At 41.1% G+C, this 25,679-nt stretch overlaps 2 protein-coding genes across 2 annotated transcripts; both read left to right on the top strand.

Moving 5' to 3' along the window:
- The first annotated feature begins 1,884 nt into the window (after positions 1 to 1,884).
- On the top strand, positions 1,885 to 17,280 carry LOC101763734 (protein FORGETTER 1). Its single transcript, XM_004976699.3, has 32 exons — positions 1,885 to 2,555; positions 3,097 to 3,162; positions 3,293 to 3,466; positions 3,547 to 3,677; positions 3,792 to 3,868; positions 4,206 to 4,387; positions 4,494 to 4,571; positions 5,651 to 5,783; positions 6,444 to 6,504; positions 6,716 to 6,797; positions 7,315 to 7,443; positions 7,820 to 7,963; positions 8,082 to 8,184; positions 8,539 to 8,667; positions 9,074 to 9,144; positions 9,593 to 9,762; positions 9,849 to 9,942; positions 11,028 to 11,125; positions 11,203 to 11,338; positions 11,431 to 11,537; positions 12,204 to 12,299; positions 12,371 to 12,458; positions 12,542 to 12,659; positions 13,317 to 13,428; positions 13,499 to 13,622; positions 13,698 to 13,775; positions 13,926 to 14,044; positions 14,738 to 14,791; positions 14,933 to 15,035; positions 15,594 to 15,722; positions 16,584 to 16,695; positions 16,806 to 17,280. Exons 1-32 carry the CDS (start codon positions 1,980 to 1,982, stop codon positions 16,835 to 16,837), a joined length of 3,906 nt encoding a protein of 1,301 aa, XP_004976756.2. The 5' UTR covers positions 1,885 to 1,979; the 3' UTR covers positions 16,838 to 17,280.
- A 3,428-nt stretch (positions 17,281 to 20,708) lies between these two features.
- Positions 20,709 to 24,505, top strand: LOC101763327 (probable protein phosphatase 2C 44). The gene is made up of 5 exons (XM_004976698.4): positions 20,709 to 21,213; positions 22,881 to 23,132; positions 23,239 to 23,521; positions 23,608 to 23,762; positions 23,987 to 24,505. The coding sequence occupies exons 1-5, from the start codon at positions 21,091 to 21,093 to the stop codon at positions 24,125 to 24,127; spliced, it is 954 nt and encodes a 317-aa protein (XP_004976755.1). The 5' UTR covers positions 20,709 to 21,090; the 3' UTR covers positions 24,128 to 24,505.
- Positions 24,506 to 25,679: the final 1,174 nt, after the last annotated feature.

Here is a 25,679-nt window from a genome sequence, read left to right as displayed (position 1 = left end):
TAAATTTCTCTACCTTCGATCAAGTTTATAGACAAAAGTACCAACATCTACAATATTAAACTAGCTCCACCGAATTCATAATGGAATATGTCTTGTTACTGTATTTATTTGGTATCGTAGATGTTAATTAGATTTTTCTATATATTTGATCAAAATTCGACAAGTTTAAACTAAAACAAAGTTAAAATAAACTATAATCCGGAACGGAGGGCTTCTTTAGTAATTTTCCTATCCACACAGTAAACGTATGCAAAATTGACACATGTTAACATATTCTTTAAAAAACCATTTATTTCATCGAGCATCTACACTGTTTGGAAAAGGGGGGCACCAATGATCCCCTAGCTTCTTATGCATATTAAAATATTCAAAGACACGCGCAACATGGATAGGGTGATTATTTGGCTGGTTGTAAGAATAAGAGGGTGTTTGGATACGAGGTGCTCATCGAATGTTCGAATGCTAATTAAGAGAACTAAACATGAGCTAATTATAAAACTAATTGCAGAACCCTGTGCTAATTCGCGAGACGAATCTATTAAGCCTAATTAATCCATCATTAGCAAATGATTTCTGTAGCACCATATTATCAAATCATGGACTAATTAGGCTTAATAGACGTCCATCTGTGCAATTAGTTTTGTAATTAACATATGTTTAATACTCCTAGTTAGCATCCAAACATTCGATGTTTAAATTTTAACACCTTGAAACCAAACATGCCCTAATAATGGCAAGCAGCCCTTGACATTTATTGTGTCATGAACACCTAAAAGTTTGTGCTCTTGTTGCAGTATTTTTTGAACAATTTAATTAAATGATTACCTCATTGATATATTTGAGATGGACGTTTGAGACTTGTTGGGTTGATACTTTGGTGAGTAATTTTATAGGGGGCTTCATGTGTTAGGTCATTGTTTACTACTGTTCACTTTTTTTTTGGTTAAGCGACATGTGTGCGAAAATATTTAAAATACCATTTCACATTTCTCAAACCAAACTAGGTTCAAGGCCACTCCGTAGTCCGTACTTCAAATTAAACGAGGCGCTAGGCCTTTCCATCCTTAGACCAAACAAAAAACAGAGGATCATATGATTCTAGCATGTCCATGCTGGACCAACTGAACCCGGTTGGAGTCACTCCTCAAGCCAAAAATATCATTACTACATGGATCATATCCCCATGCGCCCATGCCTCCCTTTTACTAGTATGCCGACTCCATATTTTAAGTATATAACTTGACATATGTGTGAATATATTTGCCATGTGCGTTTAGTAAATGTTTCATCTTGAATATTCTATTTCTCTTTGCTTAAAGTCGAAATATAACTCAATTAAAGTTACGTACTACTAGCAGAGGAAGCGGGCCTAACTCAACTGGTTAGGGTGGGAGGTATCCACGCAGGTTTGAGTCCCCTCTATCTCCAATTTAGATGCCATCTAATTTTTTCATGTACTTCTAGCATTCTACCTCCATCTACGATTAATTTCAACAAGTCTAATCAATTATTGCACACTAATTTTAACATGTTGAGTTTCATATTTAAAAAAATGATATAAGTAGATTTATCTAAAAGTAATTTCTTCAAGATATACTTTTGTTATATTTTATAACAAAACGTACTAATTGAAATTATGTTTCGTAGACCACGCTGAAGTCCAAAATATCACTAGTTTATAAGTAGAGGAAGTATTTAACATAGAAATATACTGCTCAAAACAAAAACAGAAAGGAATTTTAAACTTCAGTTTTTTTCGGAGGAGCTTAAAATCTCATTTTTAGGCAAGTTTTCTTCGTGTTTCAATTTCCATTTGGCACCCAACCAGCCTCGAAATCTTCAAATACCAGGCCAGACCAACCAACCCACTCTGGCTGTGCCGTTTCGGTTTCTCTCCTGCTCTTCCCGAGCGAGGAAGGAAACCGAGACCAGACATCCCACTCCCCTGCCCCGAAACCCTCGCCGTGCGGTCGCCGCCGATGGCCGGCGGCTCGTCCCCCTCCCCGGCCGCCGCGCCCGTGCAGGTGCGCTGCGCCGGCTGCCGCGGCGTCCTCGCGGTCGGCCCCGGCGTGACCGAGTTCATCTGCCCCAAGTGCCGCATGGCGCAGCGCCTCCCGCCGCAGCTCATGCCCAAGTCCACCTCGTCCTCGTCCTTGTCGCCTCCGCCCAAATCCCCCGCGAAACCTTCTTTCCCTCCTCCTACGCAGCCCCGGAAGGGCGCGCCGCCGGCTCAGGGGGTGGACCCCACGAAGATCCAGCTCCCCTGCGCGCACTGCCAGGCCGTCCTCAACGTGCCCCACGGCCTCGCCCGCTTCCGCTGCCCGCAGTGCGGCGTCGACCTCGCCGTGGACCACGCCAAGCTCCAGAACTTCCTTGCCTCGTCCAACAGCGCCCCGCCATCGGGCCCCGCCCCAGCCTCGGGGCTTACGACACAGGTGTCTCCGGTGCCGTTCCTCCCCATATTGCCGCCTGGCGTGGCGCAGCCGCTGCAACCGGTGGCTGGTGTGACGATTCCTATGGTGCTGCCTGCTGTTGAGCCTGAGGAGATCAATGAGGTATGTTGTTTTGTCACCGTGTCAGTGCCTTGCGAAGCAATCGTCGGGACAATCAGAATTGCTCGGGATATGGAGAGGCATTATGCTTCTCTATATGATACATCAGTTCTATACTGAAACAGAATTCAATTGATACACTTTTTGCACAAAATTGTATGTTCTATCAATTTGTAGCAGTCAACATAGGCAACAAATGCTGAATTGTGCACTGCTTCTTACCTTCAGCATGCATGGTGCTCCATTTTTGGGGGCATATGCTTTTATTTGTGGTAATTGAATTGGCTGATTAGTAATCATTTTCAGTTTTTTGAATTAATGGGGTAATATTTTGTCTATGTACCTTCGCATGTTTTTTTGGTATACTCTTAGTTGAAGGATGTGTATTCTGTTGCAAACTTGCACAATTTCAATGCCATTTTATCACAAACGTTCAGTTTGTTTTCTATGTTTTATCATACTACTTCCTCAGGTCCTAATGGTTGCTTCATATGTTGTATTAAGAGGCTTGCAGCCTTGAACTTACTTGGACTTTATTAAACAGGTTGCTATTGATGTTGAGCGTGAAGAAGACGAAGGTGGCACAGTTGGAGAAACTTTCACTGACTATGTAAGTACTCCTTCCATTGACTTTGATGCTGATTAAGGACTTGAAGATTTACTTTCTAATGCTTATAGATATCAACATTAATCTTTTATCCAATTGATTGTGAATTTGCTATGCCTACACTAATTTCCAGAGGCCTCCGAAACTATCACTTGGTCTACCTCATCCAGATCCAGTTGTAGAAACCTCTTCTTTATCAGCTGTGCAACCTCCTGAGCCGACTTACAACTTGAATATCATGGATGAATTGGATGATACGAAGGCATTGTCTTGTTTGCAAATCGAAACAATAGTTTACGCTTGTCAGGTTGGTTACCATCCTATGATTATTCTATGAAGTTTTTATATGTCGTTCCTCTTGTAAATATTTGTGTTGTTGTATGACAGCGGCACCTTCATCATCTCCCTACTGGTGATAGAGCAGGTTTTTTCATTGGTGATGGGGCTGGTGTTGGTAAGGGTCGAACGATTGCTGGATTAATCTGGGAAAATTGGCAGCAGGGAAGACATAAGGCAGTGTAAGACTTGGCAAAAATCACATTCATCAGTTAATTGTGATGAATTTCCAACAACTTCTTATGTTTATACCTGCCTTCTTCATTGCTTGATTTGCTATTGGTTGCAATTTCTAGGTGGGTATCTGTTGGTTCTGACCTGAAGTATGATGCTCAAAGAGATTTAGATGATGTTGGTGCAAAGTGTGTCCAAGGTGTGAGGCCTTTTCACTCTTGCAATTTGATTTGTATTGCACCTTCAACAGTATGTGATTTTGATATAATATTTATCTAGAAATGATTGAATTAGTGTGACACAGTGATCAGGAATTAAAGTTACTCTAAAAACGGCCTGAATCAACAGTGGTGTCCCTAACACACATTTTTTAAAATTATTTCTGGGAGTTGGAAGTTCTTGATGAAGTTTTGCAACATCAAAGGATGTATACAACATATTCAATTATAAGACGAACTTGCCTTCTGGCTGTAGCAGATTGATTTGTCTATATCTATGGTTATATTGGCAACTGATATTGTATATGTCTTATGCAGTGCACCCTTTAAATAAGTTACCGTATTCGAAGCTAGATTCGAAGGCCATTGGGATTAAGAATGGGGTAATCTTTGTAACTTATAGCAGCTTAATAGCATCGTCTGAGAGAGGCCGCTCCCGTTTACAGCAATTGGTTCAATGGTGTGGCCACGAGTTTGACGGTCTCCTAGTGTTTGATGAGGTTATGTATTCGATTTCAATTATCATCATGTCGTATAATATGCATTTTATAGCTAGATCTGCATACCTAAATAATGCTGTGTATGCTGAAACAATGTCTTTTGCAGTGCCACAAGGCCAAAAATCTGATTCCTGATGCAGGGAGCCAGCCCACTCGCACGGGAAAAGCAGTTCTTGAGATCCAGGTGTGATTTATAAGCTTGAGCTTATTGTAATCTGTCCGGACAAAAACCTTTCATCTTTATATTTTCAGTTTAGTGAGTTATTGTGACGTACCAAAAAAAACTATGCTTAATACTGAAAAAGTGCTTGTGATGATATTGGTCATGTACTCTTAAATAGGGTTACATTCAAGGTGATGCCATAATCTGATTCTTTCTGTTAAATTCCAGAGACTAAAACTGTAGTCAATATAAATGTTCATGTTTTAGTAATGTGTCACTGCGTGTAAAGTTTGGGGGTTTCCCAAGTATGAGAGAATACATTTTTAATACAACTATCAGGTGCGGTAATGCAGATACGTTAAACAGGTATGTTTGGTAAGACATAACTAGACTAGATCTTTTATTAGTAGTTGTTGTATTTTAAGAACTTGGGTAAACATTTAACTAAACCATCAGCTACATGCAACACTGATGACATAATCAGCATTGCAATTGTGCTCTTTACAAAGCTTGACCTTTTAACGGAGGCGTACCATGCTATTGTTTCAATACTTTGGGCATAAATTTTTCCATGGTACTAGATGTGCAGCATGCCAAAATTAAAGTAAAACATACCATAAATGCGGATGTAGTAATAGTGAAGGTAGCAACCCTTTTATTTAAAGGGTGTTCTTTAGGAGAAGATCCATCTATGGACCTTTTCTTTTGGGTTTCATGCATGGATCAGTGACCACACATTAACTGAATCCAACTTTGAGTTTGGACCTTCTACTCTTTCTTGTCAGAGAGTTAGGAAAACCTAGTTTCAGTTTCGCACCTGAAACTTCCTTTTAAATGAAGCAATATAAATTTCATAGCTATTTAAAATTCAAGCTTCATCTTATTACAAGAAATGTTACAACTTTGTTTAAAATTCAAGCTTCATCTCATTACAAGAAATGTTACAATTTTATAATTCCTTCTTCTCCTTCATTTGCCTGCCATAAAAAAAAGTTTCGTTGGACTATTCTATGAAATGCCACATTATCTTTGATATATTTGTAAGATTAACATGCTTGCTTGGACTTAGACTATTATTGTAACATGACCAAACATCACAGGAAAAGTTACCTGAGGCTCGGGTTGTTTACTGCTCAGCAACTGGTGCATCAGAACCACGAAATTTGGGCTATATGGTTCGACTTGGACTTTGGGGTGAAGGAACATCATTTCATAATTTTACACAATTTTTAGGTTTGCTGCTTCATCCTTTTTAAGTGAACCTTTCCTTTTGTTTGAATTTCTTTTATCATATTAACTTGCACTTAATAAGTAATTGATGCGTCCATGCTGGCAGCAAACATACTGGTGGTGCTAAGACCCAATAATGGACAGTAATTTATGTCAAAAAAAGACAGTAAATTATGGCCATGATAGACTTCTATAGGAATTTCAGATATTGCAGCGTGTCAGTATAATAAGTAAAGGCTGACTCAGTTGGAATGAGCATACCTTTTATTGCCCACTAAAACATACCATACTAGCAAGAGCTGTTGGGACAACTTTGGTTTACTGCTGCTCTTGGTAACTCAACTGCACTGATAGTTAATTCTTCCTCTGCGAATGTTTGTCGTTTCGGACAGGAGTGTTGTACTGGAAACAGGCCAAACTTTTTGGTCAGAACGTCATTTAAAAAGGAACGGAGGTAGTATAAACTACCATCTAAGAAGTGGGTATAGTGCTGGATTTTTGGTTAGGTTGTTATGATAATCACTTGTTATTTCATGGTTCATTTAGGATTGTGCTAGTTGTTGTACTTTAAGAATCACATGCCTTGATTTAGTTTTGTATGCTCTGTCAATTCCAGTATTAGCCTACCAAATGTGGTTGCTCATATTTATGGGAACTTTTCAGGTGCTCTTGAGAAAGGTGGTGTGGGGGCTCTTGAACTTGTTGCCATGGACATGAAAGCTAGGTAGCATTTCTTCCGCCAAATTTCAGTCGCTATGTATATGAAGAGTCCACCTGTTACCTGTAATGGGTACCATGTCTCAGTTGTGCTTTGTGTAAATGGGAACTGATTAGTTTTCATGATTTCATCCAACCTTTTCTGTCTTAAGTAGTGGCTGGTGCACTCGATTTATCAGTGCAGCTTATTGAGTGCTGCTTTCATTAAATTGTTGCAGGGGTATGTATGTATGCCGTACTCTAAGTTATAAGGGGGCTGATTTTGATATCGTGGAGGCTCCGCTTGAGGAAAGAATGATGGTACAACCATACACATTTGCCAAGCTTTCCGCATTTGAATTTTTACTTAGTTAAATCATGTTCCCTGCCTTACGAATTTACCGGGTGACGTTGTCACTGTGCCCTTTCATTTTCATTACTGCATCAATGTTTTCCTCTGTCTATGAATGATTTTTCGTAAAGGGTGACGACTACCTGAGCTCTTTCTATCGATTTTTTTTTCACATTAAAATTTATAAAAGGAAACATCTATGTACAGCAAGTTAAGAGCTAGAAAAAAAGTTTATTTTATGTTTACATATAGTGTGCCTACCCATTGGAAGACTACCGAATTCCTCTATCCTGTGCAAATGCAGGACAACATATTTATTTCTATTCATTGTTTATTTTTGTGGAAGCCTACCCCAACTTGCTTAGGACTAAAAAACTTTGTTGTTTTTTAGTGACATCCACATGCAACTTTAGCTTTCCTAGGCTGTGGATCCGTATATAGCTCATGATACAGTTTCATCTTTTTATAATTTTATTTGCGATGCAGAACATGTACAGAAAGGCGGCTGAATTTTGGGCTGAATTGCGCCTTGAGCTCATATCAGCAAGTGAATTCTTTGCTGAAGAGAAAGGCAATTCAAATCAAATATGGCGATTGTATTGGGCCAGCCATCAGGTATTGCTTCCTTACGCTTTCAAAATAGCTTTTAAGCAATTTTATTGCCTTTGCATACTTCACCCTTGACAATCCAGAGTTTCACAACATTATATGGCCCCTATTTTGGCATAGCTAAAATTGAGAAATAGTTTTAATAGTAGTATAATGAGTCTCGTAGAATTGCCTAACATGCTTAACTACCCCCTCCGTCCCAAATTATAGGTCGTTTTAGCTTTTTAAGGTTCATAGATTTTGCTATGCAATTAGATATACACTATGTCTAGATGCATAGCGAAAGCTATGAATTTAGAAAAGCCAAAACGACCTATAATTTTGGATGGATGGAGTACTTGCTATTTGTTATGCTTCATAACTGATGGACTATGTTTTGCAGCGTTTCTTCAGGCACATGTGCATGTCTGCAAAGGTACCTGCTGTTGTGAGGTTAGCTAAGGAGGCCTTGGCAGAGAACAAATGTGTGGTGATTGGTCTCCAGAGCACTGGAGAAGCTCGAACTGAGGAAGCTGTCACCAAATATGTCTGTTCACATTCTTCTACTGAAATTTTCTTTTGCCCTTCTGTAGTAAACACAGATTCGTGCAAACTAGATTAATACTCCAATAATCTAAATACTTATTATTTGTATTTTGAACCAGGGAGTTGAAATGGAAGATTTTGTTTCTGGTCCTCGGGAGCTTCTTTTAAAGCTTGTCGAAGAAAACTACCCTTTGCCTCCAAAACCTGATTCTTTTCAGCAAGGTTTGTTGTGGTTGTTCCAGCACGTTAATCTTACCTAGTTTTTACGATCCTTCGGTCCAACTTCGTTGCAAATGCTGTGTAATACTTGGAATGCTGGCACTTCCAAGTTTACGATCAATGGACTTTGCTTCCTCTAAATATACACATCATATATTCCACTTCCATAAGCAAACATATGCTCCAGGGTTTGGACTTTTCTCATCTAGCAAAGAGTGCTTAGCATCTGGTAAAAAAGGGTATTCATATTTTCATGGTGCCTAGTTATTTATATTAAATTTCTGCACCGGTTTCTCAATTCTTATGATATTTTCTTTTGCCTGCTCTATAGTGATTTTATTTATGTAAATCTTTTAGGTGAAGAAAAAGTCACAGAGATCCAGCGTAAGCGCCATTCTGCACTGGATGTATCATTTAAAGGGCGCATAAGGAAAGTAGCAAAAATGGTAGATGTGAGTGATGACGACACCGATGATTATTCTCCTTGTAAGTTCCTGGTGATGACATGGTTTTAATTTCGTCTTTTTGACCATGTAGCAAACAAGTGTTACATGGTGTATCATGTGCGCTTAGAGTACAGCTGTGTATTGAAAAAAATTGTAACTAGAAGAAAATATCCCAAAGAAAGAGAAAGTAACAAGTATTTGTGTCAGTCAAAGATAACCATCAATATATAAAGAATTACATAGATTGAGAACATGATGCTACAAGGACAATCATTCTAATGTCTTCATAGTATGTTGTTCTTTTTATTCAAAATACCATATTGTCATCTTGTAGACCATGTGAAATGTCCTAAACGGCTTAGGTTTCTGATCAGAGGGAGTTCTATTGTTGCATGGATGCTTTTGATTACAACGTTAATATGGCTAATATCTATAAAATGTTTCAGCTGAATCAGATCATGAATCAACAGAATCTGATGAGGAGTTCCACATGTGTCAAATCTGCAACACAGAGGAGGTGACTTTTCTTCCCTACTATATATATTATACAGTATATTATGCTAAACACAGAGTTATTTGCATTTATTCTATTCCCTTTTTACTCCATCGTGGGTGATATACCTCTTTGTGTGCTTAATGGCATTGCCTGCATTCATAATTATTGTTTTCCATATTTGATTGTACTATTTATTCTTGTGCACTATGCATAGTGCCTTTGCTGTAGTCATGATTCTTTCTTTTCATATTTCCTACCATGGCCCTGGCTGTATACGAAACATCTGTGGCCGAGTCTTGATAATAATGCCGAAAACTAGTTTGTGTACTTGTGGCTGCAGAATGCTTGCAGAACAATACAATGCCTCTTAACTTTAAAAGGTTCAAAGCCCTCTGAAAGTTTAGAGCTATTTCTATTTTTAACTTTCTTTTGTGAAGTTCTTTTTATATAATAATATCTGATCTGTCAGGAAAAGAGCCTGTTGCTTCATTGTTCTGGTTGTTCTCGACATGTTCACCCAAGTTGTCTAACACCACCTTGGACTGGGATGATGACTGATGATTGGGCATGCTACACATGCAAGATAGTAGAAGATGAGGAAAAAGAGCAAGATGCCCATGTTGCTGATTTTTCAAAGAGGTGAGTATTTGTTAGATGAATCAGACCCTTACTACCTTATAATCATATGGTCCCCAGTTTATGCTAATTGCTTTGTGTCTTGTCAGGTATGACGCTGCACTAGAGAAGAAGTTGAAGATTTTGGATATAATACGTTCCTTGGATCTCCCTAATAATCCTTTGGATGATATCATCGATCAGGTAGTTTTGTTTATCCCTGGTAATAATGTCGAACATTACAATCCATGTTGTTTCTTGATTTTCTGTTATTTTACGGCCATTTTGTTCATGTATGGCATAAAAGGGGTAGTAATAGAACAGATTTAGGATTAATTATTAGTTTATATAAAAGAAACATTGATTACCACTTGACAAGGTTATAACACCCTCTCCCAATCTGTGGTAGCCCTTGTGGCCCAGTTGTAGTGTTGGGATAGTCCCACATGGAGAGCTTCAAGTTCTGAGTAATTCTATGAGAATCAGAATGTAGTAATCAGTTCCACGTGGATGTCTTTTTCCTACATTTCGCACATGGTAGCCGTTCCTCAGGAACTCCTTTGTTCCAAATGCTAAACTGCAAAAGCCTTTCCACATGAATGGATTCCTCTATAATTCCTTTGGAATTCCTCCAATTTAAACGAGGCCCTACTGGACTTACTATTTGAATAAGGGGTGGTTGGTATAAGTTAAGCTATCATTGTCTAGGTTTAGATGGCCCTGAACTCAAGTGGTGCAATTAGGTTGACTACCAGCAGCTGCACCACAGCAGCAGCTGAGAATAATCTTCTTGCTTTATGAAAAGAGAGGTACAAACCCATCCTTAAGATGACTTGAACCTTAAAGAACCTATCCCTAAATTAAAGGAAATAGATAACAACTCAATCTATCTAATCTCTTAGATGACAAAACAACCATAATGACTGGCGCTGATGAACACTACTGCAGGCACTAAGGAGGAACATGTGTTGCTCCCTTCCTCCATCTTATGGGTCCTAATGGGCTTATGACATAAGCAGTGTTAATATATCTCAAAGCAATGGGCTTATGACATCCTAGTGCCTACTAAAATAATTATGCTTTATGACATCCATTTTGGCTGATATGAGATCTTTATCACTGAGTTTGCTTTGTTTCTCTAACTTCTGTTCATCATCTAGTATCTTTTTGTGTTCTACTGTTTCACTTCATAAGTTATCGTAGAACTTAAAGCAACAGTAAGCCAGATGATTAGGCACATAAGATCTCATTCATGTCTGATCAAGAAGTTCTCATATTTGTTTTTTTAGCTGGGGGGCCCTGACAATGTCGCAGAAATAACGGGACGTCGTGGCATGCTAATAAGAGCTTCAGATGGAAAAGGCGTGGTTTATCAGGCGCGGAACGCGTGAGATAGCTTACTCATGACATTATGTTTTATATTCTGGTTCAACGAATCCCATGTATATTGTTCATTGCTTGTAGGAAAGAAGTCTCAATGGAGATGATTAATATGCACGAAAAACAGCAGTTTATGGACAGCAAAAAACTAATTGCAATTATATCTGAAGCAGGATCTGCTGGTGTTTCTCTCCATGCTGATAGAAGGGCAAAAAATCAGGTCTTATGTTGCTCCATTTTAGCATATGTTGCAACTATGGCATAGGGTAATCTATCAGAATAATTCTCAAACTGCTTAAATTAATTTCGCAGAGAAGAAGAGTACACATAACACTTGAACTCCCTTGGAGCGCGGACCGTGCAATACAGCAGTTTGGGAGAACCCATCGTTCTAATCAAACTTCTGCACCTCAATATAGGTATGATATTTATTTACATGAACATTCTGTCTTTCTTGCACGTCTGTCGGTTGATGTATGCCACTCATGAACGTGGGTTTTGTGTGGTATTAGTTCCTTGCAAATGAAAATTGAATGATGTAGACCCAGATTGGAGTTTTTTTGAGTCATTCAAGGAAGCACCTGCAAGGGTAGCTAGAAGTTAGAACATTTATTGATTTGCCAACATATTAATGTAGGTGCAGAACTACTTTTAGTGCTGGTAAATACTGATGGCTGCCAGCAAACCTGGAACAACTAATGACTTCTCAATGCATTATATGCAGCAATTTGAGTTACGTCCTCTGTTTTTCATATCCCGTGTTTAAGGATGCATATGGGCTTGTTTTTGTCAAGATTGGTTTGTTATAGAACCAGCAAATTTATACGGGCAGTCCTATTGAGCTGTCTATTTGGAAAGGAGTTTTTCACAAATATGATGCTTAGAGTATTGTGCATCAGTCAAATGTTGACATAATGAAGTGGTGGTATTTAATGTGGGGAAATCACTGTATTTTCCCTAAAATATATTGGTTGCCCAGGGCTCCAGTCTCAGTTCTTGACATGTTTACTATTTTCACATTGCAAACTGTTTTGCACGATGCATATATTGGTTATTTATCTGAAAAAATTGGAACTCAACTGTAGGCTCCTTTTTACAAATCTCGGCGGTGAAAAGCGCTTTGCATCAATTGTGGCAAAAAGGCTGGAGTCTCTTGGCGCTTTGACACAAGGAGATCGCAGGTTTTTACTGGTTTCTAAGTTGCAATAACACCAGTCAAAACATTTCTGAGGCTAGATTTCTACTTTGGCAGGGCTGGACCTTCTTTGAGTGCTTTTAACTATGATAGTAATTATGGGAAAAAGGCGTTAACCATGATGTATAGGGGAATAATGGAACAGGTTTATACTATCACAATTAATTTTTTGAACTATTTCCTTTTTCGTGCATACATCATTCTAAGAGTTGGTTTTAAGGTGACCAGGATTCTTTTCCAGTTGTTCCTCCGGGGTGTTCTGATGATGAAGCTAGCATCCAAGCATTCATCAATGAAGCAAAAGCTGCTCTAGTATCAGTTGGAATTATCAGGGATGCTGTCGTATGTAAGTTAATAAAAATACCATTTTAACTCAAGTTGTATGCTTGTTCTGGTAAATTGGTAGCATATTAACCTTTGTGATTTCATTGCTTCATGTTGAAGGTGCTTAACTACTTATATTTTGCCATTTCGTTTTCACATAATGACAATTCGTGTGCTTGATACCTACTATTTGTTGTCTTCTTGTTTTGTCATTATTAAATTGAAGATCAATGGTTTACCTTTGATCCTTGTTTAGAAGCTTGTAATACTTGTTAATTTTCCTTGGTATTTGAGTCCGAAGTTATTCTGTATCTCCTATTTGACAGACTTCTTATTTCTTACTAGCCCTTTAAAAAATCATCAAGAAAATTGATAATTGATTGAACAGCACTTGAGAAATATAATTTACAATTTGTATGTGAGAACTGAGGTCTTGCCGAGTTGGTTGAGCCTCCCGTCTAGGAGCCTTCTGAGTTGGTCTTGCTCGTCAAGTGGGTTTCCTCCCTTAGATAATGGCTAGCGTGCCCCATAGCCTTGGATTTGGTACCATCTACCTAAGGAGCAGTGCCAGGGGAACATTTTAGCCTTATGGTCAAGTTCCTTTATATAATTTGTATGTGTTATGTTCTACATATAGTTAGGTAATAAATATTATGGCTCACTAAATGATTTTCATCAGGCAATGGAAAAGATGGAGGGAAGCTTTCTGGTCGGATTGTAGATTCAGATATGCACGATGTTGCTCGTTTTCTCAACCGTCTCTTGGGGTTGGCTCCAAACATCCAGAATAGGTGAGTTGCTGCACAATCCACATATCTTTAGATAGCCATTTCGACCATTCTAACACATTCTTTGGAACAGATTGTTTGATCTTTTTACAAGTATACTTGATGTTGTCCTTCACAATGCACGGATAGAAGGGCAACTAGATTCTGGAATTGTTTATATCAAAGCTAAGAATGCTGAAATGAAAGAATCACCCAAGGTAATGTTTTGGTGAGATGATATTTGCTTTGGAAGCTCGATTTTCATTAACCACCAATGCATGTTCTCCATGCAGACTGTTCACACTGATAGCTTATCTGGTGCTTTGACGGTACTATTTACTTTCACTATTGATCGGGGAGTTACTTGGGAGGTAAGCAGAGGCAGTGTAGGAGCTAATAATTTTCCTTGAGAATTCAGACAGCATTATAGTTGTATTTAAGTATAATCCATGTAATTGTAGAATTGTCTTGTACTCTGGTTACCTGCTTAGTTCCTTTTTTGAACATGTGCATGCGTAAAGTCGGCAAAAGCGATGCTTGACGAAAGGCAGAAAGATGGTGCTGGTTCATCAAACGATGGGTTTTATGAGTCCAGAAGGGAATGGATGGGGAGAAGGCACTTCACTCTAGCTTTTGAAGGGTATGTTTTGATCTTTTGGATGATGATTAATTCTTTGTTTTTTTTGGCTCTTCCATGTGCAATGCCATGGGCATACTTTAGATGGCCATGAACCCAAGTAGCAAGACCTCGCTAGCCTGCAGCCGCACTACAGGGGAAGGTGTAGGAGAATGGGCTGGAAAGTAGATTGATATCTTTTCTTGCTTAATCCCAAATAAGGTGCCGGCTGCCCCCTTTAATATAGACAAGCCATAATTCTAGCAAATCATCTATCTTAACCTCTAATAATCTACTCTAACCAAATTTTTGATATACATGTGCATTGGGTGGCTGTTGCGTCTGCTGCTCGGTGCTGTACCCCTCCTTGGCCATGCAATGCAAAATGTTCTGAAATAAAGTCCACATACATCTATGGGGAGAGCAGGAGAGATTAGTAAGAACCTAGAAACAAGAAATTCATTTTTGATTTTTTGGTAGAATCTATCTTTTATGGGGTACCTTTCATTAAAAAGAAGAGACAAGAATAAAAGTTAAAAATTTTCTGTTGGCAACCGAGGAAGGCTGGAATGAGGTTTGACAATATACAAGTGACAGAAACTTGCATGTATGAGAGACAGTGATTTTAATTTGAATAGAAAAAAGAGGCTTATGTAATGTGCTTGTTATTTGATCCAATGTTACAACCTGAGTCATTCTTAACTCTTTCTGAACCAGCTCAACTGAAGGAATGTACAAAATAATCCGACCTGCTATTGGTGAAGCATTAAGGTATTTGCGGTTCATCATTTTTTTCTTGGCAAGGTTTAGTAGTGTTAGAATTTTACACTTCATACAGCCTAGCAGGTTTCATATCTGATCTAAAGGATGGAAGTTCCTAGTTTTTGTTATCACTCCATTTTACTCTTGCAGGGATATGCCTTTAACTGAACTGAAAAGCAAGTACAGGAAGGTGTCATCAATGGACAAAGTTAGTAAAGGATGGCAGGAAGAGTATGATGCTTCATCGAAGCAGGTAATATCACAAATTCTGTTTCCTTGGTCTTTGAACATGACACTAAGTATTGATGATCTGTAAGTCACGGGAGTCTTTCATCAGTAGGTAACTTGTGTAGCCTACACAGGTCACAGAGATGCAAGTTAGCAAGGGCCTCGTACTTGTGTTATTAATTTGCACTTAGAACTAAAAGTTATGTTCAGGCATCAATGTTTTGTGAAGTGGAAAACTTTAAGCATATGATGTCGCAGCACAGGGATGGAGTGTTTGGCATGTTTTATTTCATTTTATTCCTTATGCAAGCAACATCTCGCTGTCTAGCCTCCAGAGGTTTTCAAGCTGCATAATGCCTCAGTATGCAAATCTCTGGAGGTACTGGTATGGTGAATAGCTATATGTTTCTGGACCAATTCTATATTAGTCCTTGTATGGAATTTGTGACTAACTTTATTTTCCATATTCCCTTTACACCCTTAATTTCGTTAAAAGTTTGACCAAGTAGCTGATGAGCTTATTTTGTACCTTTATTTTCTTTTATCTGCATTACTGATCTGGTCCCTCTTTACCTCATTTCAGTGTATGCATGGATCTAAATGTAAAATTGGGAGCTACTGTACTGTAGGAAGAAGGTTGCAAGAGGTTAATATACTGGGTGGCCTCATACTTCCAGTTTGGGGTACAATAGAGAAGGCCCTGGCCAAGCAGGTTCACTTCTATGCGTACTATTTGCAAGTTGTATTGTTGCTAGTTGTTATGCTGAGTTATGATGTGATTCCTCTATATTCAGCTGGTTGATCTGATTCGAAGACATGGCTTCTTACCTATATTTTGTATTGGCCCCTCTATGGTCTGTTAGTTCCAACTAGATGTACAAACCACTTATAACACTGCACTCCTTAGAGTAAGGAGAACAATATGCCTTGATGATTCCTGTCGAAGGAACCCAGAAATAATGGTCTCCAAATAACAAATGTGAGCAGGAAGATGCGGGATAATCAGAAAAAGGTTCAAGTGCAGTTGTGATGCCATGGTGGCAGCTATTAGTGATAATTCTTCTGAGGGGGTGGCAGCTATTTGTGATAATTCTCCTGAGATAGATGCCATGCGGCATAATCTCCTTGGAGGATGGAGATGGATTGGGGCTAGCCGGATAGACTGCAAACAAGTTACCCACATGGGTACCTTTTGTGTCTGTTTAAGCTGGTACTTCTATCTATGCATTAGAGCTTAAATTTTAGAACTATATATGGTTGGGAAAAAAACTTATGTATATAGTTATATACTATATCAACAAAAAAGTGATAGTAACAAACTGAATGTAGAACAGCATAAACCTTGTTATTGATGACTTCAGACATTTTAACCTAAAATATTTGTTTTTTTCTGTTTTGGGGTGAAGTTTATTCCTGCCCTTCAGAACTCAGATCTTGTTGACCTGGAGTATTCCTTTGTTTAACCAAACATAGGATAATTCTAGGAGACCAACAATATAATGAAGTTACGGTTTGATTTCTCACAGTCTGAGTGTTAATTAATGTCCTATGCTTCGTCACTGTAATCTAACAGGTTCGTCAGGTTCACAAGAGAATACGTGTTGTCCGTTTAGTGACAACAAATGACAGCCAACGAATTGTTGGACTGCTGATTCCGAATTCAGCAGTGGAGTCAGTACTAACAGGTTTGTTTCTGATGTCCCAGCATTCCTCTCATATGGTTTAATTTATTAACTCAACCTACATTCCTCATTCTTATCATGTACAAGCTCAATTTAAATGTTGCATTATCCAGGATTGCAATGGGTCCAGGATATTGACGATTGACATGGAAAGGCTTCAATTTTGTTTCTCACTCACTCATATTGCCGGGTTTTTTAATCACTGTTCTGATGTCACATGCAGCAGCCTTTAGGGCCTCTGCATATTTAATTTTGTTAAATAGGAAGCTAGCAAGCTAACTTATCAGAAGCGCTGAAATTCTTAGCTTACAGATCAGGCAGGTATACACAGACAACATTTTGTATGTAAAATACGCGGTGTGCCGTCGTCGTTGTTGCTTTCTTTTCCCCTCTTTTGTTCTCTACCAGGTCTATATGTTGTATATTTGTTATGTAAAGCTACTACAAAACAATGAAAGGCGCACTCACCAATATGAGGGCCGCCATAGTGTTTTCTCTGTGGAGTTCTTGCTGATGTTGAACTAAACAGCCCAAGAAAAATTTGAGACATCTGTACATTAGACCAAATTATTTACTATACGTGCTATACCTTTATGTCCGGTGACAACTGACAAGATGCCTCCATTACATTTTGTTTGCCTGCCGATATTGAACTGGTTTTTCATGGTGTACCTACCTGTTTCACACTGGCCCTGACTTGGCGAGGTGTGTAATGACACTTCCAACCAGTAGTTAATGAGGCTTGATGCTGGTATACTTCTGATGGCAAGGCGTGTACAGTAGAAATGTCTATGCTTTCAAGAAGTTTCCAGATGACACCCGAACGTCCAAAAAGTCTTTGTGGAGTCGTTGGTCTCTTGACCTCGTGACCGACCCTATCACTTCGGAGCTGGAAAAGAAAATAGGACTTCGAGCAGTTCAATGCTTCATAGAACATCGTGCTAGAAGCTTCTGAGTTGTTCTTGATGAAAGGATCAGGTAATGGTGTAAAAGTTGAAGCCCATCGTGGCCTAGATTACTGGAAATCGCATGTCACGAATTGCATCCGGTTTTAGCTCATTATCCTTACGCTTAGCTGCTGCTAGCCTGCTACTAAAAAGTAAAACGATAATCCCATCCATTTCCTAAGCTAGCCCATCATCATCCCGTCCCTGGACTTCCTCAGGCGATGTGTCAGGGCGGCGACCTAGGTGATGTGTCAGGGCGACGACCTTGACATGAGGCCACTGGCGCCACTCCCGGGCAAGGCGCAATCATACAACGCACTCACCTGCTCGCACTCCTGATCCGGTGCTCAAGCATCCGTGGTGGCGACGCCACCATTACCGGGGTAGCGGAAGCCGACGTGCGCCCGGCCCGGCGCACTCGCCGCGTATTTTTGCTCGGGTTTGGGGGCTGGCCAGCGATGTCAGCGTTTGTTTCTGGCTGGTGGCTGCTTGTTCGTTTGCATTTTTGTGTGGTTGGCAATGGCATCGCTGAGTTCTGCTCTGCCCCGAGGCTGGCTAGGCTAGGCTAGTCCGTTACCACGAGGTTTTTCGGTGTAGTCACTGTGTGGCACGCGACCGTGCGTGGCCTTCGAGTTCGAAGTCTCGGAAGATGGCAACTGATCGAGCCGGCGGGCACGATCCCGAAAGCATCCTCTCTACTTTTCACTTACCCAGTGACCGGAGTTTGGTTGGTAAGCGTTACAGCTGCAGGAGTTGGGAGTCTCAGGCTGTCAGCTTCACCACCCAGGCACCCACACCAGTTTGGCTGGCTGACGAAGCTGCCTCACCACCCACCAGACCAGAGTCACCGGCACCGGCCACGCCGGCCACCGGGGGCTTTGGTGACGACGAACTGAAGCCAAAGCCAGGTCGCTGTTGCGGCCTAGCCTGTTCACTCCACAGACGATCCGGGAGACGACTGGCAGGTCAGCACGAGCGGGCAGACCGGTTCATGCGTCCACTCGATCACACACACACACACGACACCCCGTGCACTGGCAGGCGCAGCGGCCCCGTGCGGCACGAACGCACGTGTCACGTGACCCCGCACCGCAGCGCCACGGGCCCACGGGCCCCGGTGATCCTAGGACATGGACATGTGGGCCCCTGGCTACGGCCGACCAGGGCAGCAGAAGCAGGCCGGCCGGCCACTGGGTGCAGGTGGCCTCTGACCGGCAGGCTACCGTCCACCACAGCTCGGCCCACAGGGCGGCAAGCCGACGAGTGATCCATCCCAGACCCGGAGACCCTTTCTGAGCAGGTCAACCAGCAACAGGTCCAACGCGCGCATTTTGCTACACGCACGCACAAAGGTCCAAGGGCAAGGAGGGCCCGGTGTGTATTTCCTTCCAAATCCAAACACGCACAGCACAAAGCCTAAAGAAGCTAAGTGTTGTGATGCTTGCTTTGCTGTCATAGAGTATGCTTGTAGCTAAAACAAACCCTTTGCTTGCTTGAATTTGCTTGAAAAAAGGCACACGGCTAAACGCTAAAATAACTTGTTGTTTTCTGGAATTTAGCTGGAAAAGGCTATACTTTTCCATGCATTCTCCTCTTTTAGGAAGTAATTACCTACGCCCACACTGTTTGTTGAGCTGGTTCTTGGATACAACCTCGCAGCTGAGAAGATATCTAGGCTGTTAAGTACGGAATTGGAACACGTGAAATGGTAGACCGTCATGCTGCTTTCGGTGTAGCTGTGTGGACCTAGCGTTATTCACCACGGAAGAGAGGGCGGAGGAAGCTTCCTGGAAGGCTCCAAGCTCGGGAAAGAAAAAGGATAACCAAGGCGAAATGGGAATAAACACCGAGGCAATCCACGATTTTCAAATGTTGTTTTCTGCCTTTCTTTAAGATAAGTGTTTTAAATCTTTTAAGCCGTGTCAAAGTGCCTAACTCAAAGTACCTTTTCTGTTATATAGATAAAACAGCAAAGAAGATGCTCATTTCAAAGTTAATCCAGTTTAGATTCTAATGTAAAATATTTATCGACTCTAAAGAGAGTATGGACATATATTTTCCGTGTCATGCGGACAAGGCACTACGCGTGTACTATGATCGACGAACAACTATCCTGATCTATTTGTCGATGCGGTGTAAATGCAATAAATAGTTGTTATATGCAGAAAAAATATGGTATATTTGTTGCGAAATTTATGGATTTATTTGTCATGATGTGTAGGAATTTATATCCAATTTCCACGATTAAGTTGTTTACGACCAATCAACACAACCAACTGAACATTTTATCAGAATTGTTTGTCGGCATCTCATATTTTTAGGACAAACTTTACGAAAGTTATTTGTCGTATATGCTTAAAATGAGTATCCGATTGAATCTTAAGGTAAACTTGTGAACATCAGATGTCGCCAATTGAACGCTTTCAAGAATAATTTGCCGTTTTGTGCATAGAGGACGTACATGCATGGCGTAGTATTTCCCGTGTAAATCTCATAGCTCAGTTACAAGATAAACACGCACACTCTGATACGTCATACGTCAACCTGCATGTCTCTGTTTTTTACACGTCTAAATCTCATAGCTCAGAAGATACACACTCTCTCCTTTTTTTACACGTATATCGATATTAAGGGGGTGTTTGGATCCCCGGGCTAAATTTTAGCTCCTGTCACATCAAATGTTTCGACACTAATTAGGAGTATTAAACATAGGCTGATTACAAAACCAATTTCACAATCCCTAGGCTAAATCGCGAGACGAATCTATTAAGCCTAATTAGTCCTTGATTTGACAATATGGTGCTACAGTAAACATTCGCTAATGATGGATTAATTAGGCTTAACAGATTCGTCTCGTGATTTAGCCTAGGGGTTCTGCAATTAGTTTTGTAATTAGCTCATGTTTAGTCCTCCTAATTAGCATCCAAATATCCAATGTGACACGGATTAAATTTTTAGCTACAGGATCCAAACACCCTTAAAAAACCGCTGCACTGCATTTGGATAACCGGGCGCAATCGGCTCCGTTTCTTCGGTTCTGCCGATTTCACCTCCCCGCTCGCTCCGCTGTGGGCCCCACTTTCCGCGGCTCCTCCACAATCATCAACACAGCAACCGCCCCTTTCTTCTCCCCTCCTCCTCCTCCTCCTCCTCTCTCCCCTTCACGCCACAGCCACACCACAAGTGTCCGGTTCCGGCCTCAGAATCGGATCAAGGCAAGCAACCGGGGACGAAGCCAAGGCCTGGCTCTGGGCTCTGTCTCCCTCCATCACACGCGAGACGGAGACGCGGCCGCTTCTGCCCGAGGGGCCTGCATAAAAAGATCTCGCGCTCCCGCTCCCTCCCACCGTCTTCGTCGCGAGCAAGCTTAATTTCGTCCATCCGTCCGCGTCTCGTGACTGCCTGCGGGTGGCGGTTGATCGGTTTGTGCCGCGGCGAGCTCCCCCCTGACATGGTCGGCCGGATGGAGCGGCAGACCGCCTCGTCGTCGGCGTCCTGCTCCCCCTCCGCCGCCGCCTCATCCTCCTCGGCATGCGGCGGCAAGAAGCGGCCTGATTTCCTCAACATGATCCGGGTACGCCTGAATCGATCCCCTCGTGTGTTATCTTCTGTGTCTGAGAACTTCTCCATAAATTTGTGTGTTATATGCACGCACTTATGCTTAGTTTGTCTATCGTCCTGATTCTGTTCGTGTCAGTGTCAGTTTTAATCCTGCAAAACTTTTTTTTGTCAAACGAAAGCGTCCGCCACTCTTCTGTGGATATAATTTCCTCTAGAAATTCCCTACCAAAATCATTCGGTAACGCTAGATTCGTGTGCTCTGCACACGACATCACGACAGTTCGTGGTGCAATTAAGGTGGTCTTTTTACGTACGAATTTATGGTTAGTAAAAAAAAGTATTTATGGTCATTTATTACTTTTTACAAGAGGAGGTTAATAATTGATTAAAAACGGGTGCGTTGCAACTTGAAAATCGGAGTCACAAGATTTCAAGGTTTGGGGCCGCAACTTCCAAGCAAAGTCGGACTTTTGCAACAAGGGCCTCCTTTTTGACTGGGTACGCATGCGGCACCGCCATGTCACGCCAGCCGTAAGCAACTTGTCCCTTTTGGGGCCTTGCTCTGCCAAGTGCCAAGCCGTCTCTCCTAGTAGTTTGATGCACAGCAACACCTTCGCGCAAACCGTGAGGTCGTCCTGCCTGTTCTCATCGAGCTCAGCTTATATCATCAGGATTCAGGAGCACTAGCTGTTGTATCGTATCACAAAGCAAAATCCATATTAGTGTGTTTTGTTAGCAAGTGCCAGAAGAAAACATTAGTGTTCGGCTTCCTCGGAAAAGCTGCCACTTGATACAGATGAAATCCTAGGGATTTCATTTTGTTGTGGCAAATGGCGTGCAAATGCCAGTAACTTACAGTGCTCGACACTTGTACCACATGTTAATGAGAAGCGTCACGAGTTGAGTCATGGACCACTGATAAAGTAGCACCTGAAGTGTTGCGGATATCTCGAACTGAAGCAGGGAAGATATCCACCCACATGATCCTCAGGATGCAGCCATGTGCGTTGCCTACTAGGTTTTGGATACTAAACAAAGAAGAGTGTTACTCCCAGCCAGCTACCTGTCGCTGACCTGTTAAGCCAACAGTTGTTGCATTGCAGTTTCCAATCTCTGTTCTTGGCCTTGGACCCTACACCTGGACCTTAGCTGGGTGATATTCTTATTTATTTCCTCATGAATGATTACTGCTACAGTTCAGACACCATAATTTATCTGCCTAGCATAGCTGTTCTTTTGCAACATTTCTACAGCTTAGCTGTATCGGTAGGAAAGTTCTTTGTTTAAACAACACTTTTGATTTGACTGTAGGAATGTTTGGTGTATTCGTTCTAGTACTTTGGTATGTAGAAGTAGAACACTTTCTGCCAGAACCAGTTTCCTGTCAATTGGTGTTGAACACTTTCTGCCAGAACCAGTTTTCTGTCAATGTGTGGAGAACACTTTCACCCAGAATCAGTTTTCTGTCAATGTGTGTAGAACACTTGCTGCCAGAATCATTTTTTTCAGTGTGTGTACAACACTTGCTGCCAGAATTAGTTTTTAATCAATGTGTGTACAACACTTGCTGCCAGAATTAGTTTTTCTTTTCAATGTGTATAGAACACTTGTTGATAGAGTATGTTTTTCAATGAGTTGATATACTGATATTACATTTGGTTTTCTCTTTTGCATGGACAGAGTGCAGCTTGCCTTAATTCATCATCTACTGATACCGGCAAGGGAAGGAGTAAACTCTCAAGCAACAAAGTCACACATGGCTTCCACCTGGTTGAAGGCAAGTCTGGCCATGACATGGAAGACTACCATGTAGCAGAGTACAAGTATGAGAAGAACCATGAGCTCGGCCTCTTTGCCATTTTCGATGGCCATTTGGGAGATAAGGTGCCAAGTTACCTGAAAGCTAACCTTTTTAGAAACATAATAAAAGAGGTAAGTGTTACTTTTAGTTTTCTATTTTGTGTGTGGAGCACATGATGTCATCTCGTTACCATGTTTATATAGCGTACTTACTGTTTCCTTATTGTGGTTGCTGCAGCCAGTCTTCTGGGATAGCCCTCAAGACGCGATAAAAAACGCATATCGCTCTACAAATAAATACATTCTAGAAAATGCCAAACAACTTGGACCAGGTGGTTCCACAGCAGTTACTGCTATTGTTGTTGATGGCAAGGACATGTGGATAGCAAATGTAGGCGACTCTCGGGCTGTTGTGTGTGAAAGAGGTTCTGCTAATCAGCTCACTGTTGACCATGAGCCACATACAACTAATGAAAGACAGAGGATTGAGAAGCAGGGTGGCTTTGTAACAACATTTCCTGGTACAGCCATTTCTTGTGTGCTATTATTTCACTGTTGTAACTGAGAAGATGCAATTGCTTTAATCTATCCTACGGTTTCCTTGCAGGTGATGTTCCTCGGGTAAATGGCCAGCTTGCTGTTGCTAGGGCATTTGGTGACCAAAGCCTCAAGGCCCACTTGAGTTCAGAGCCTGATATTAGACATGTACCGATAAACCCAAGCATAGAGTTCGTCATACTTGCCAGTGATGGACTATGGAAGGTTGGTACCAGAATATGCTCGCTAACTGTTCCCTTCATTAATCTTGTATTATCAGCAACATGTTTCTCCCTGCACTAAGCAACCAGGAAAGACACTGGCAAATCGCCATGGTCTTCCAAAAAGCCTACCTTATGAAAATCTCATTTATGTTCGAGACATTCCGCTCTTAAAAGGGCATTTTCTCATCAGTTTCTAAACTACTACTCTGTATTCCCTTTCTGTAGGTAATGAAGAACCAGGAGGCCGTTGATCTCGTGAAGTCCATCAAGGACCCCCAGGCAGCAGCGAAGCGGCTGACTACGGAAGCACTCGCAAGGAAGAGCAAGGATGATATCTCTTGCATCGTCATCCGTTTCCGCTGCTGAATCTCACCTGGGCTCGTCGATTGGGACTACTGTCAGTGATAATCTCCCTCTGCCGAATTTCTGATAGCATCTGCTGTACGTATCTGCTAAATTTCTGATAGCATCTGGTGTACCTATCCTAGTTGTGGACAGACATGGAACTAATTAGGACAGTGAAGACTTGAGGGCTGGGTCTGGGTGGCGAGTGTGTGTGTGTGCAGGGTGCCCATTCGTCTGTGCGTATATACACCAGCACACGCTAGTTGACCGGGACTTCTGTCTGTGCGAACCTTAGTGCTTTGTGTGCTTGTGATGGTAATGGACCCAATGGTGGCAAAGGTTGTTTATAGGAAACTTATTGATTTATTTGGTTATATTTAGTTTGTATGGCTCACATTACATAGGGTAGGTGCCTCTGAGCTCAATGAAACAGATTTGGAGTTCAAAGTGTTGTCCCTTAGGTTTCTTACAGTCTTCAGGCGTCATGAACGGCAAGAACAAAAGTAAGGCCAACGGCCCAACGCCCATGCATTCCCGCGTCTCGCTTTATCTACTTGTCAGCAGCCAACTGCGTATTTTCGCGCGTCCTTTGGGTTCATGGCAGCTTGGCGAGCTCATACGAATTGACTATTTCGAGGAATACAGCAAGATGACACGCAAACGCAAGTGATCCATGGAAATCCATGGAAGATGTGGATAACCTGGAGCGGGAGACTCTGACATGTCACGTCATTCAATGAAAATGAAAAGAAAGGTCTAAAGAGAAATAATAATAATAATAATAATAATAATAATAATAATAATAATAATAATCTCTCAATGTTACAGAAAAGACCTTACGAAATAATACTATGAATATGATATAGATGGGTAGGTTTGGTGTCTGATGTGACTCCTTATTATCTCTAGTATACTGAATTGCGATTATGAGTAGTATACCTCAAGGGCCAAGAAATAACAATTTTCAAAATTTACGGTGTCAGAGCATATTACCTTTAAGGCGCTATTTATAGTCTTAGTAAAAAAATATGTTGGCCTTTGTTCCCGTAAAAGATTATCCATTCTAACCTTCGAAAAAGATTATTCATTATTCTCTATGACATAATCTCTTAGGGCTATGAAACAAACAAAAACAATCATGAACCGAGACGTTCTTTGTCCTCTTAAATGGAGAGATCATCTTCTTTCTTCTCGAGCAATATATGCCTCATTCTTCGTCATCTACGCCAAGTCTCAAGCCCAACGTCTGGCCTCCCCACCGGCCTGTTGCGTGTGTACACACAGTCTATATACACCTCAATGCTGGTGTGATTGTGATGCAAAGACTCGTGTAATAATGGAGGCAAAGTTTATGCATATAAACTTAATTTAATTTAGTTATCTTGCTATTGTTTGTCCATATGTAGTTTTCTTATGATGCAATAGACTTCGTAGTTACCTCTTCTTCTGCAAAGAACAGAAAAATCAAGAGTTTTCTTTTTGTTGCAAACCCTGTACCAATGCGAACTGAGCGCAGCTCAGCTGGTTAGATTCCTTGCGGTGAAACCTGCTCATCAGGTTTCGAGTCCTCGAC

The sequence above is a fragment of the Setaria italica genome, chromosome VII (assembly GCF_000263155.2).
Source record: "Setaria italica strain Yugu1 chromosome VII, Setaria_italica_v2.0, whole genome shotgun sequence".
Taxonomy (NCBI): Eukaryota; Viridiplantae; Streptophyta; class Magnoliopsida; order Poales; family Poaceae; genus Setaria; species Setaria italica.
The sequence above is the reverse complement of the archived record's forward strand: the minus strand, read 5'-3'. Positions and strand labels throughout refer to the sequence as shown.